The sequence below is a fragment of the Cyprinodon tularosa genome, unplaced genomic scaffold, assembly GCF_016077235.1.
Source record: "Cyprinodon tularosa strain WSP-4 unplaced genomic scaffold, ASM1607723v1 ctg343, whole genome shotgun sequence".
Lineage (NCBI taxonomy): Eukaryota > Metazoa > Chordata > Actinopteri > Cyprinodontiformes > Cyprinodontidae > Cyprinodon > Cyprinodon tularosa.
This window is the reverse complement of record NW_024039056.1, coordinates 720609-733131: the sequence shown is the minus strand read 5'-3', so window position 1 is coordinate 733131 and position 12523 is coordinate 720609. Positions and strand designations below refer to the sequence as shown.

General features: G+C 37.3%; 1 protein-coding gene across 4 annotated transcripts in view; it reads right to left on the bottom strand.

Moving 5' to 3' along the window:
- zmp:0000000755 (phosphofurin acidic cluster sorting protein 2) overlaps positions 1–4239 on the bottom strand; it is a 66984-nt gene extending 62745 nt beyond the window's left edge. For 3 of the 4 annotated variants that reach the window (XM_038294650.1, XM_038294651.1, XM_038294652.1), the window contains exon 1: positions 3891–4239. In XM_038294650.1, coding sequence (XP_038150578.1) covers positions 3891–4099 — 209 coding nt within the window. In that variant the 5' untranslated portion in view covers positions 4100–4239. The remainder of the gene's footprint in view (positions 1–3890) is intronic. The other variant, XM_038294653.1, reaches the window with a different exon arrangement.
- Between the last annotated feature and the right edge of the window lie 8284 nt (positions 4240–12523).

The window sequence follows — 12523 nt, the reverse complement described above, 5'->3', positions numbered from 1 at the left end:
AACGCTACCATAGCGACCAGAAAGTACTACAGCTTGAAAATGTCTGAAAGCCTTTTAATGCCTTTATGGATGTTCAGATTGTGGAACTGCAGGAGCAAAACAACAGTCTGATTCATAGGAGAACATCTTAGAACTGTCAAAGTGTATGATGCACTTTACTGATTTATTATCAGTAATATGGACCAGGCCAACTGATATACTAAAGTGGAAATGAACGCTAACTCTTAAGGATTATTATTTTTTTTATATACACATTTCTAATCTCAGGTGAGGCATAGGTTTAAGCTAGTATATCGTACAAAAATATAGATTTCTAAATAATAAGCAGGTAATTTGGAGGGTATATTAAAAAGGTAGATACACTCTTTACATGAAAAAAAATGGCTGACTTTTAAATTATGACATTTACTTCAAAATAATAAAGTATGATTTTTATGCAAGCATTTGACAACTTATTTTCCATCTGAGTGTTTGCAATCATAGTATGGTTCGGCAGCTCCACCGCTGCCGACAGGGAGAGGCTGCAGAGGGTGATAAAGGCGGCGCAGAGGATTATCGGTCGCCCTCTCCCCTCCCTGGCAGACATTTACTCCACCCGGTGCCTCAGCAGAGCCAGGGCCATCTCCAAGGACAGCTCCCACCCTGGCTCCACCCTGTTTGACCTGTTGCCCTCTGGAAGGCGCTACAGGCAAATGAGGATCAGGACAAACAGACTCAAGAACAGTTTCTTCCCCCGAGCCATTGCCGCCCTCAACTCCGTCCTGCACTGACGGACACTTTTCACCTGGTTTGCATTATTCCCCAAGCCATTGCCCCCCCTCAACTCCGACCTGCACTGTCGGTCACTTTACACCTGTTTTGCACTTTTTGACTTTTTTTGACTTTTTGACTTAATATGGATGTTGATATTTGGGCAGCCATTTTACAAAATGTAGACAGAAACTAGTCTTGACAGTTAACAGACGATGACTTTATTAACAGATGCAACTCGTAGTCTAGCTTTAGTCACACATTCGTCATACTGCCTTTTCAATGACATGATAAAGCCTTTTTATGATCGACATGAACCACATGAGTGTGTGCTTTTGACTCCTACAGAGTTGGATATTAATCAACCAGTGCATTAAAAAAATTAAAGAATTTACATGTAAACTGGTGGTTCTAGAAAATGCAGCAGGCGTCTGATTTAAGTGCAGGAATTGAGAACTGGAGGAAACTCACGCCTAGGTTTAGTTTCTCTAAAAGTTAAGAGCTCCACAAAGAGATCCCACCTATACAAGGTGTCACACAGTGGCCCAGTGCCAAGGGTGGGGTCAGCAGAATTACTGTCAGGAATCCCCAACAGACAGAGTCCATAAAAGCAGAGCAGTGATTTTAATATTGCCAAGTTTGAGATAATAAAACCAGCTGGTACTTACTAATGATCCACAGCTGTGGCTGATGTCAGGCGTATAACACTCCTTGTAAAAACAAATAAATACATATAAACAACCAAACCAATAGCAGCTCTTAAGTCTTCGTTTGAAACAACTCAATAGGCTGGACGTCCACATTTACTGGAGCAAAGGAGCAAACAGCTGCACAGAAAAATAGCCCAACCCTTGAAAGAATGCGAAGGCTAAATCCCCCAAAACAGGCCGTGGGTTGGGCTCTTTGCAGAAGTGTTCATACATATAGACCATCTCTAAGAGCATTGAATCCACATACAACAGAAGTCACTTTAAAAAATAATTAAGTGCTCCATTTTTAAAGCCACCAGGTCTAAAATCAATTCCAATAAATATTTTAAAACCACATGAACAGTCTCATAAACCCTCAAGCTCATTAACTATTACTCTATTACCATTACTCCTGTGCAACCTGAGAAATGCAACTACTTTCAGTCTTTCTCTATGAAACGAGTGGTTTGCTTTTACTGTACATCAATAAAAATCTATCACCTCTTTCAAACACATTTCTCTCTAATAGAGCTTGTTCTAAACTATCCGCAAAAGAAAAAGTCATGCAGGAGTGGACATGAGAAATCAATGCACCATGTATGACTGGCTCTATTAATGCACCATCATGTAGCATTAATAGAGAAATGTGAATATCCTTTATCCTTGATGCATTGTGGCAAACCAACACTACCCAAAGAGAAACAAGGCGAAGCATTAGATTTCCATAACAAATAATAACTGTTTAAGTTGTATTTACTGCAAGAGATGTGCAAATAACTCTGTTCCAGCACACAGAAGCTAAAAGGGAGAACATAATTATAATCCTACCTTGAAATAAAGGAATGCATAATAAGAGATTTTTAGGATACTAATTGCCGATGTTGAGATTTGATTTATCACAACCAAGCAGCTGCAAAGCTTAAAAAATTGAGTCTGGAGGGAGTGGATAAATTTCCAGAGAAACCAAAAATTCAGACAAGGAATGGAACTGGGCTGCACAATATTAGAAAATGGTGTAATGACGTTTATATTGTTAAATACTGCAGTGATGCTTTTATGCAAAATATCTATTTTTTTCCTGATTTAACAGAAAATCAGAGGTTATGTCTCTTCATTTTTTTAAGTTAAGCAAACAGCTGTTCTTGAAAGGAAAATATAGAAATACCTACTGAAATATGAAGCTTAAATTAGGATCACATTAAATGGTTTGTTTTCTCTTTACCTGATGCTTTTCAGTTTAAGTTCATTCTTTGCTCACAAGTTAAATAGTTATTGTTATAAAAAAAATTCCACATTTTGCCACTTTGTTTCAGTTAAATCCTCTAAAAGCCTCCAAACTATAACTGCACCTGTACTCATCTAACCCTGTCAGGGTTTCCTGTGCAAACTATTTCAAAATCTCACCCCAAGATTTGGTGAAAAGTTGGCAGCCCTGAAAATATTATTTACCAATCATACAATGTCATGCTTTTTGATGTGAGATAAAAGTGGGTGTATCATTCATCTGCTACAGCTCCACTCAAACCTGCATACCCATGCAAACACCAAAACAACATCATGCAAACAGACAAAAACACGCGAAAACCCCTCCCCTTTTGGAAGCCCACTTCCATCCGAAGCAGATCTAGGTCAAAGCTGATTAATGCACCCACAGCCCCCCAGAGGGTTCCCGATCAGGTGGCAGCAATGCATGTTCACTGAGGATCCATGCAAACGCAAAGGTATCGAATGTTACTGCATTCAGCACCATTAAAACAAAACAGATGGACCATGACATTTGCATTCACAGTAAGTGACAAAGCGATGCAAAGATGACCTAAAAGAGCGGATCTGCAGTAAAACTAAGAGCGGAATGTGTTGACTTTGAAGTGCCAGCCAGCTCCATAGATCATAGAGATCTGCATTAAAAGATGAAAAGGATATCTGCTCGGATTCCATGTCAATGTATTAATAGACAGTTATGCTATTAAGTGACATGCATTCTGATGATCTGATGAAAAAAGCCTAAAGTGAACATACAGCATGAGAAAAAAAAAAAAAAAAACTAAATTCTGAGAAATAAATTCTGAGAACTTTAGTTAGCTTGTTATAACGACCAAAATATAAATATATTTACAAATTGAATTGGGGGTGTGATATGTTTGGGGGTATATTCTGTGTTATTTTGAAAGTTGCGAGTCATTAAGTAATACATGTTTCTAATAAAAATAGAAATAAAGTAATGGCAAAACAGTAAGAAGCATCAACGGTGCTAGCCGTGTAGCTTAGCATTAGCTTCGTGCTAGCTAGCCTGTGTTATGGGAATGTGAAGCTCCTCTCCCCCGTTTCACAATACGGCGAATGAGGGCGTTGTTAATTAAACAATTTATATTTTATTAAGTTTTCTTTTATTTATTTTAAACATTTTGGCTTGTGTAGTATTTACTCCAACACAGTAGTTGTAATTATTACCTCGGAACGCAGCTCGGAGAGGATCGGTCTATTTCCCAGGTTGCAAAGAGGTTCATGGGGACGGGCATACTGCTGGATCCTGAGCCCAGGACCACAGCCCCGGCTAGCGCTCCGGTCGGGGGCATTGTCAGCGCGGGTCCGCCGCTGCCGCTGCCAGGGTTCAGGAAAGCAGCCCGAACGCCTCCTCGCTCCACAGCCGCCGCCATCATCACCACCTCCACCACCACTGCCTGGAAGCAGCTATAGCTGAGTGTCGGTCGGACGAACGCGGGAGCGGCTGATCCCCTGGCGACGCCCGCTCCTGTTCCTCCGGGTCTCCCAGCTTCCCTTCGCTGACAGGGGTACTTGATCGCCGGGGCGGGGCTTGTCTCTGCCGATAGGGGGCAGTATTGATGGAACCGCTATTTACCAAGAATTTTAAACATCCACTGCCCTGCATTCGCTGCATCCTTTTAACATTTTGTTAAAACACAACCATACCAACGTTGTCTATTTTATTCGGATTTTATATAGCAAACAACTTTAAATTAACTATAACACAATTATATAGATGCAGGGGCGGAGCTAGATGAGGGCCAGGGGTGGCCATGGCCACCCTTAGTCAATCATCAGCCACCACTACCATTTATTTCCCTCTAATACAACAGTAATAATCTCAAGTGGAATATTTGAATTTAAAAACATTTACATTTTTCATATATTAATTACTTGACAATAAAAACTCTGTGGTTTATTATGCAACATTACTACTAACATTAAAAATGATAAGTACAGAATTCAAGCAGAAATTGATTTTGTGTTTTATGGGGTAAAGAGAAAATGATGTGTCTCTGCAAGTCATCTAGGAGTCTTCAGTGAAATCATAGATAAACAACTATTATAATAAAAACTTATTAAATAATCAATTTATGTAGATATTAGTACTTGTAAATATCAATTTTATGCAGAATGATTATTGATAAAAGTAGGTAAGTAATGACAATGGAGAAGATGTTCCCCCAAAACTCAAACCTGAAAGAATTTTATCCACTATACCTTTTATTTAGGAAGCACGGATATTTGAATATATTTTTCTGTTTGTTAGCAAAAGCTGTGGGAAAGTATAGTTTGTCTTTATTTAGAAAATATGAATGTTTCGCTTGTTAATTTTCGTGTTGGAACAGTGCAGAATGACCGTGAGGTTTTAGTGCCTATCTACTTTCGGCTACCCCCCTGAGTGTACATTAGTTATTGCCTGGCCACCCTTGTAAAAATGTTCTGGCTACGCCCCTGGATATGTAGTTAATAAAAAGGGTTTTCAAATAACAGTTTAAAAACTTTGGTGTGCATTTGTGGTCTGGTCTCCGAATAAAGAAAACAATGCATAAACAGTTTTTGTATCTTTTGTGACATGACTCCGTGATGTGTCACAATGCTGTTTAATACTGCTAGCACCCAGTCACATCCTTTCCAGGTTTACCCCATCAAATACCACCATCCTACCTCTGAATTCCTTGTACCAGCTGCATGAATGTCCAGCCGGTGATGCAACCAACAGTGTTTTACCTGGGAAATAATGCATTAACTGTGTTGTCCTCTGTTAGTCTTTCTCTACCCATGATGCATGTAGGACAAAAATTTAAATTCAAACATATTTGCTTCCAAAATAAAATAAAATCTTGTTTTAATTCAGTTGTTTTTTTCCAGCTAATTGTAGATGTCATTTGCTGTCGGCAGGAAGGATCTCCTGCCGCAGTCATTCTTGCAGCAGATCTAGAGAAGACGTTTTACCTCAGACATGCAACTGTTTTTCAGTCTTCTGAAGAGAATTTTTAGGGTTGTTCATAATATTCCTGATTTTATAAAAGATCATTTTTGCTAAATAATCTCCAGACCCCCAGAGGAGGTCCGAGAGCAGCAGAGAAGTTCATCAGCGCTCCTCTTTCCAGCATAAACTACATTTCATCCCAGAACTGTCTGTACCGAGACCGTAACATTACCAATTACCCCTCACACCCCCACCAGGGACTGTTCTCCCTGATGCCCTCTGGGAAGAGGCTCTGCAGCATTCGATGCAGGTCAAGCAGATTCCGAAACAGCTTCTTCCCCACCGCCATCAGACAGCTGTACTGTTGAGAAAACTACAAATCATGTCACAGAATTGCACCATATATATTTTAATGCTCTGAACTTCCATATCAATGTGGTTTTTTGCACCATGTTTTTTTTTCTCCCACACTGTTTAAATTTTTATCACTGCTGCCCTTTAAGAAATGGAAATGTCATGAGAGCTGTACAAAACAAAATTTCAGAGTGTATACAAAATGACAATGAAAGTTGTCTAAGTCTAAGTCAAAACAGAGCCAATGTTCTTTATTGTATTAAAATGTATTAAAATTACACCAGAGATTGGTGAATTCTCCACCAGAATCCATTTTTATTGCTGGTATTAAAGCATGATGGAACCTGTTAAAAACTTTAAATTTTCTGTCTTTTTGGAACAAAGGTTATACTGTACATCTTTTTATTTTCACCCACACTGATGTAAATTATCAACTACTTTATGTTGCTGTAAATCTCTGTTTTTGAAGTTTTGCACTTTCAACTGACTCTATTCATGAGGATGGATTGATGTAACAATACTGTATATACCTTTGGGAATACATTTGTTGTGACATGGTGCTATGTAAAATAAGCAAATGTTATATCAAATAATCTTGAATGGAACCTGTTTTTTAATTCAGAACTTTATTTTCTGAAGATATTGAGGTGATAGAGATAAATCAATACAACAAACAGGACTGGAGACGCAAATAAAAGAAAAACTACAGGGAGAAAAAGAGCAGATTTTACTTTTCAAAGAAGCTTTAGTCCTTCAGTATTTGCAGCAAGATGCTGATTATATTTTATATCCATCATTTGTTGGTGACTTTAAGAAGCTCAAATGACAAATGAAGAACGGCTTTGCTCTGGGAACTCCTCTTGAACCTCTGGGAATAATTTTATATAAAGGAATTCCTCATAGGATAAAGAAGATTATGGACAACCATGAAAGTCCTCTTTATCTGTCATAGAACAACAGAGTGTCCACATTCAGAGGCTTCTACTGATCTGCTGTGAGACAGGCCACTACATGAGCCCAGAGCAGTCAACATCTATAACAAAGCAATGAACCAATCCCTTCTTTATTGAATTTAAAACTCAAATAAATATTTTTCTGAAATTATATTCCTGTGCAAACTTTTTTGTAAATATTTTAATACCATGATAAATTTGTCTTTACATTATGCCTCCATCTAGCACATGGTTTATTTGGATGGGGCTCATGATCTTGGCTGCATCCATAGTTTGTAGCTCTTCTACATCTGCTCTGGTTCATTCAATGGACCTGTTTGGCAGAACATGTGTTTAACTCTCATGTTACCATTTTGTCTTTACCCCTTGAACTCTGTGCCTTTTCAATGCCCCACCCTAACTGCTCTGAGTTGCCCACCCAAACTGCTAACTGCCTGCCGCAGACCTTCCTTTACCAAGTTGACTTTCAGGCTTCATTATTAGAAGTTTTATTGATGTTAACCTGAGCCTTGGATCTTCTGCTGCAGTGCAACATATTTTGTCATATTTCTTGAATAAAACAATATTTAATCTTTTTTTTAATTAAGATAACAAAAAAATGAAGTATCTACAAAGGTGTAACAGTGATCTTATCCAAAATATTATTAACTTCACATCTCCACCCCTTTTTAAATGTCTTTATATGTTTCCTGGATGATACAACTCCTGAACCATTGTGCTCAGTGAGGATTGCGTTATTATTCACATGGGGAAAGTGTTGGGAAAGCCATTGACAGTAACTGTGACTAAAGCTTCCAGTCGTCCTGACTTGACTTGACATGCTCAAGTGGGTTGGGTAACAGCAGGACAGTCTGCTTAGAGTTGACTTAAGAGGAGATTTTCCCCTAAGTCTATGTAAAGTGGAAAATCCCTGAAAATATTAATCATTTTGGGGGAATATATAATATATAATAAACCTCTTCCTCTCTCTTGTGTGTTAAAAATCTGTTTTCAAACATGAAACAACTCTTTATATCTGACCATTGGGACACTGATGCCAGCGCCAACAGGCTAAACAGCTTTAGTACATTGTTTTACAGATTAATGACAGCAGAAACCCTGCTCCACCGGATATGATGTAGTGAGGAAGAACATGGCTTTCAACAGAGCACTTTAAGAAATTCCTAAATGTTTTATCAATCATTTAACAGAGGAAAGAAAAAGGTATCCTGCTAAAATTTAACTAAATGTAAATTATTTTGAGTCTACAGATCTGAACCATCATCATTCCTAAAGCCATGCCTATGTATTTATTCTCCTTGGTTTTTTCCCCACACCTTTGTATCCTTAGAGTCACAAAATGTCATTAGTTTATGAGGGTTTTCTGGAACATATTGTCAAAAAGCTGTGTTGTAAACTTAAAAAGTGGGAGGAAATTCCTGCAAGGAGTAAAATGTTTTTAGTTTCTTAAATGTGAAAACTTTGGTGTGTGTTCATATAGCTCATCTTAGTCAATACTTTAGTAAAACTTTTTTCATAGCTTTACACAACTAGAAGTAGAATATTTAATATGTTTGTCAAAGCATGTCTTGCCAATTGGCTTTAGGTTTGCACTTTGACTTGGCAACTTATTTTACCATATATTTATGCTTTGAGAAAAAAAAATTGACCTTCGAAATTCTTTTCTAGTTAGATTTAACTGTCAAAGTGATTTACAATAGAGCCACCTTCACTGAGTCACACTCTCATTCATACAGCAATATGTAGATAAGGAGGCTGCAATAAAACTCCCGACATTATAAAGGCAAGACAATTCCTCTACCCACTCAGTCACTCTTACCAAAGTATCTGAATGAGATTTGAACCAGGCAGGTTCAACATGCATCCTGTGGGCTACTTGCAGCTCTTAAAATGAGTGTTGTTAGCTTTGGCAGCAAAAACAAGAAGTTAGAAACTAAACCTGCCAGCTTTGACAATTGATGAAGATGTACACTTTTTAAAAGATTATTAAGGGAGATTTTTTACAGATAAATTAACATCTTCTTTGAATATTAAATTTTGTATACTAAATTTTTCCATATTTTTATTCATTTTTTCCTTAATTTTTTACATTTTAATTTGTAATTCGGTCTGATAACACCAATTACAGGACTTTAACCCAGAAACTGAGATAGATGCTTGGTTAGAGAAAGAAACCACTTTCGGTTCTGTTTTTATGTGAAAATCTGACAACTGTGTTAGTGCATTTAAAATATTTAAATGCACTAATGTTTACTTATTTGTTGGGCAGAATAATAAAACTAAAATAAAAATCATTGTTTTACTGACACAATTAATTTCAAAAGGTTTTCTTCCAGGATTGCCAGGCATTTAATTTCATCCATCTTTAACTGTGACCGGAAACTCTGTCACTGCCGAAAAAAGAAGTTTCATATCATGATGCCACTACCAACACCTTTAATGGTGACGAACAATGTTATTTTTCAGGTATTATATTTAGAATTGATTTTCTGCCACACACTATTTTGCATTTATGTCCAACAATAACATTTATAGTTTCTTCTTCCATATGTTTTCTGTCTTTTACATGGCCTGTTTCAAACCTTAAAATAGCTTTATTTCAACAATGACAATTTCATGCCATTTTTCTATTAAGGTTAAAGGTAAGGGGTGCACTTCTAATAGTTTCATGTCAGAAGATCCCACCCATGAGCTTTGGATTAATGTAGCTCCTCCAGAGTAACCATGGGCCTCTTTACACTTTGTGTTTTTTTAAACAAACATTGGTCTTCAAGATGTCCCAAACATAGGACATTCTTTTATAACTTTTTTTTTAAACTTCCCCGTTTGTCTCCAGCTTGCCTTAGTTTTTATAATGGGTTTTTGTTTGTTGATTTGTGTTTTCAGCAAACTTCAGGGAATTTTACTCTACCTATAATTTAGGCAGAGTGGTTGCACAGGGTTTTTCTTTAAGAGTTTTAGAATAAAGGTGGCTGAAAAGATATACACATTTTTAGACTCTTTTTTTTATAACACTTTCACAATATATTTCTCTGATTTACACTTAGACAGATTTATTTTTGTCATTATGTATACACAAGTGTAAACAAAAATAAATTTCATTAAGAAAAGCTCTCTAGACAATTTCATTTATTTTTAAAGTGCAGCCTTCAAAACAGAAAAAATACATACAAAACAGTAATTTAAACATATGACTGTATATTTATATTTCTAACATTTCAGTTTTGTTTTTAAATAATAAAATAGGCTTAGGCTTAGGAAAGGCTTCCTCTTCTAAAAGCCTTTTGGAAACAGCTAAAATATGGTTGTATTGCCATCCAGTGTTTGAGTAAAAGCACTACAAAAATAAAAGTGGAGCATTTGCCACCTCTGCTGCAATATGCAGCTTTTTCAGTAGATGGCACACCGTCTCTATGTTTCTGTGTGTCTGACTTTAAAGAAAATAAAAAATAAAATTCTTACTTGCTCTCTCCTTTTTCCCTCTAGTCGCTTCTTACTGAACTTTTTCCTCCCACAGTTGTGGGAGGCTGGTGCACATATCATGACACTGACAAAATTGATATTTTTTTCTACAAAAACAGGCTGACACTATAAGCAAACTTCTCACCTCAGCCACGAGATTGTCATGTTCTCCCAGCTCTGTGGCATTCATCCTCCTGTTCTAATATCAAGAGAACAAAAATCTGGAGCAGATACAGGGTTGCAAAATTGTAATGTCTCAGAGAGACCGCAGGGCAATTCCTGGCATCAGAGCTGCTGAACAGTGTTTGACAAAAGCAGACGAGTGATGCAGGAATGCATCTCTCCCTGCACATCCTTTGTCTCTTAGGTAACATCTTATTCTTTCACTGAAACCCTTTCATGATTCCAGAGCAAGACAATGCAAACAGATCTTTCAAGCTTAGGTCTATTTTTATGGGTAAGCTATTGTTTTTGGTGTGCGGTTATTGTTTGCATGCCACCCCCACAACGTCAGATGCTGGTATATTCTTTTAATAAAATATTTTAAGACAAACTCCTTTTCAATCACAAAGCAGACTGAACTCATTCGCCCTGGTATTCTGAAACTACAAGTGGCCTCATGCCTTTGAGAAAACTCGGTAGAGAGAATATTAGCAGAAATAAAATGAGACAAATCTCCCACACTTCTCGTTTGGTGTTTTTCACTCCCAAAAAGAAACAATAGGTATTAAAAAAATGTTCATGAGTTACTGCAACATTTAATTTCCCTTTAGGATTAATACAGTTTTTCCACAGAATTATCTGTGATTATGGAATAAGTACCATAAATAAACAAAATGAATTAAGAATTTTGCTCATTTTCAACAGGCAGGACAAACAACTTACTGACTCTCACACCTAAGTACTGCTAGGTCAACTGGCAAAAGCAGTTGACCTAGCAGTCATCTTTTTGGAAGTCAGGGTGCACACAAATGCATCAGGGGAAATACAGTATCAAACTCAGTTCTGAAAGTACCAAGAGCAGGAATCCAACCCATTCCCCATGGTGAACTGCTAAGTCTTTGACTCTAATGCAGGAGAGCAGGGTTTGAATCCTAGTTGTGAAGGAAGGGCATCCAGTGTAAAACCTTTTCTAAGTCTGTGAGCAAAGTGCAAAGACTTTACATATGAATAGGGGAGCAGATGAAAGGGTAAACACGCCAGGGGTGGTAATAAATATGGAGAGGTATGAATTATATCACATGTACCATATTCTCTGCACTATAAAAGGCACTTTAAAGCGATTAATAAAAAAAACAAAAAAAAATGAGAGAGCCGCCTATAATCAATAGCAAATTAAACCTGTATTAATTCTGGTTGTGCTTACTGAAGATTTTTTTTAAGTACAAGGCGCTCTTTAGAAAAGTTTCAGTAAAAATTTGTTAAACTACAACCCCCAAACACTTAATTTAGATGGTTTTAAGGCTAAATCTGGTTGGTCCTTCATAGATTTGTCCAAAAATCATTGTTAAAAATTGGGCTTTGTTTGGTCTGTCTGACCAAATCTTTGGACATAAATCCTGTCTTTTTTTCAATGTCTTTTCCACCAATTTTTTCTCGGTGTGGAAGACACAACAGTGCATGGCTACCGTAGTCAGGAGCATGGAGGAGTAATATTATGCATACTATGCTTCACCATGATATTACAATGTATGTATAAGGACTAGAGATGGGTGATTGCGGGAAGTTTGGTATCGAATCTGCTGCAGTCAGTGCGGGAGAGGGAATGTATTGATCTTTTTGAACAAGTGTTGTCCAATATCAATACCAACGTTGGTATCAATATTGTTGATACAAGGATCAATCCACCCAACTCTAATGAGAACCTTAAAATGGCACCTGTCAAGATACGCTTACGATGCAGACTTCAAATTCAAGGCTATCAGTCACACTGTGGAACATGGGAATAGCAGCTGCAAGAGAATTCGACATCAATGAATCAAAGGTACAGAGTAAAGGAAGCATGAAAATGACCTGTGCCTTATACTCTGATGTGCCTTATTTATGAAAATTGTTTGAAAACAGACAATTTTTTGACAAAGGGTCTTATAATCCATTGTGCCCTATAGTGCAGAGAA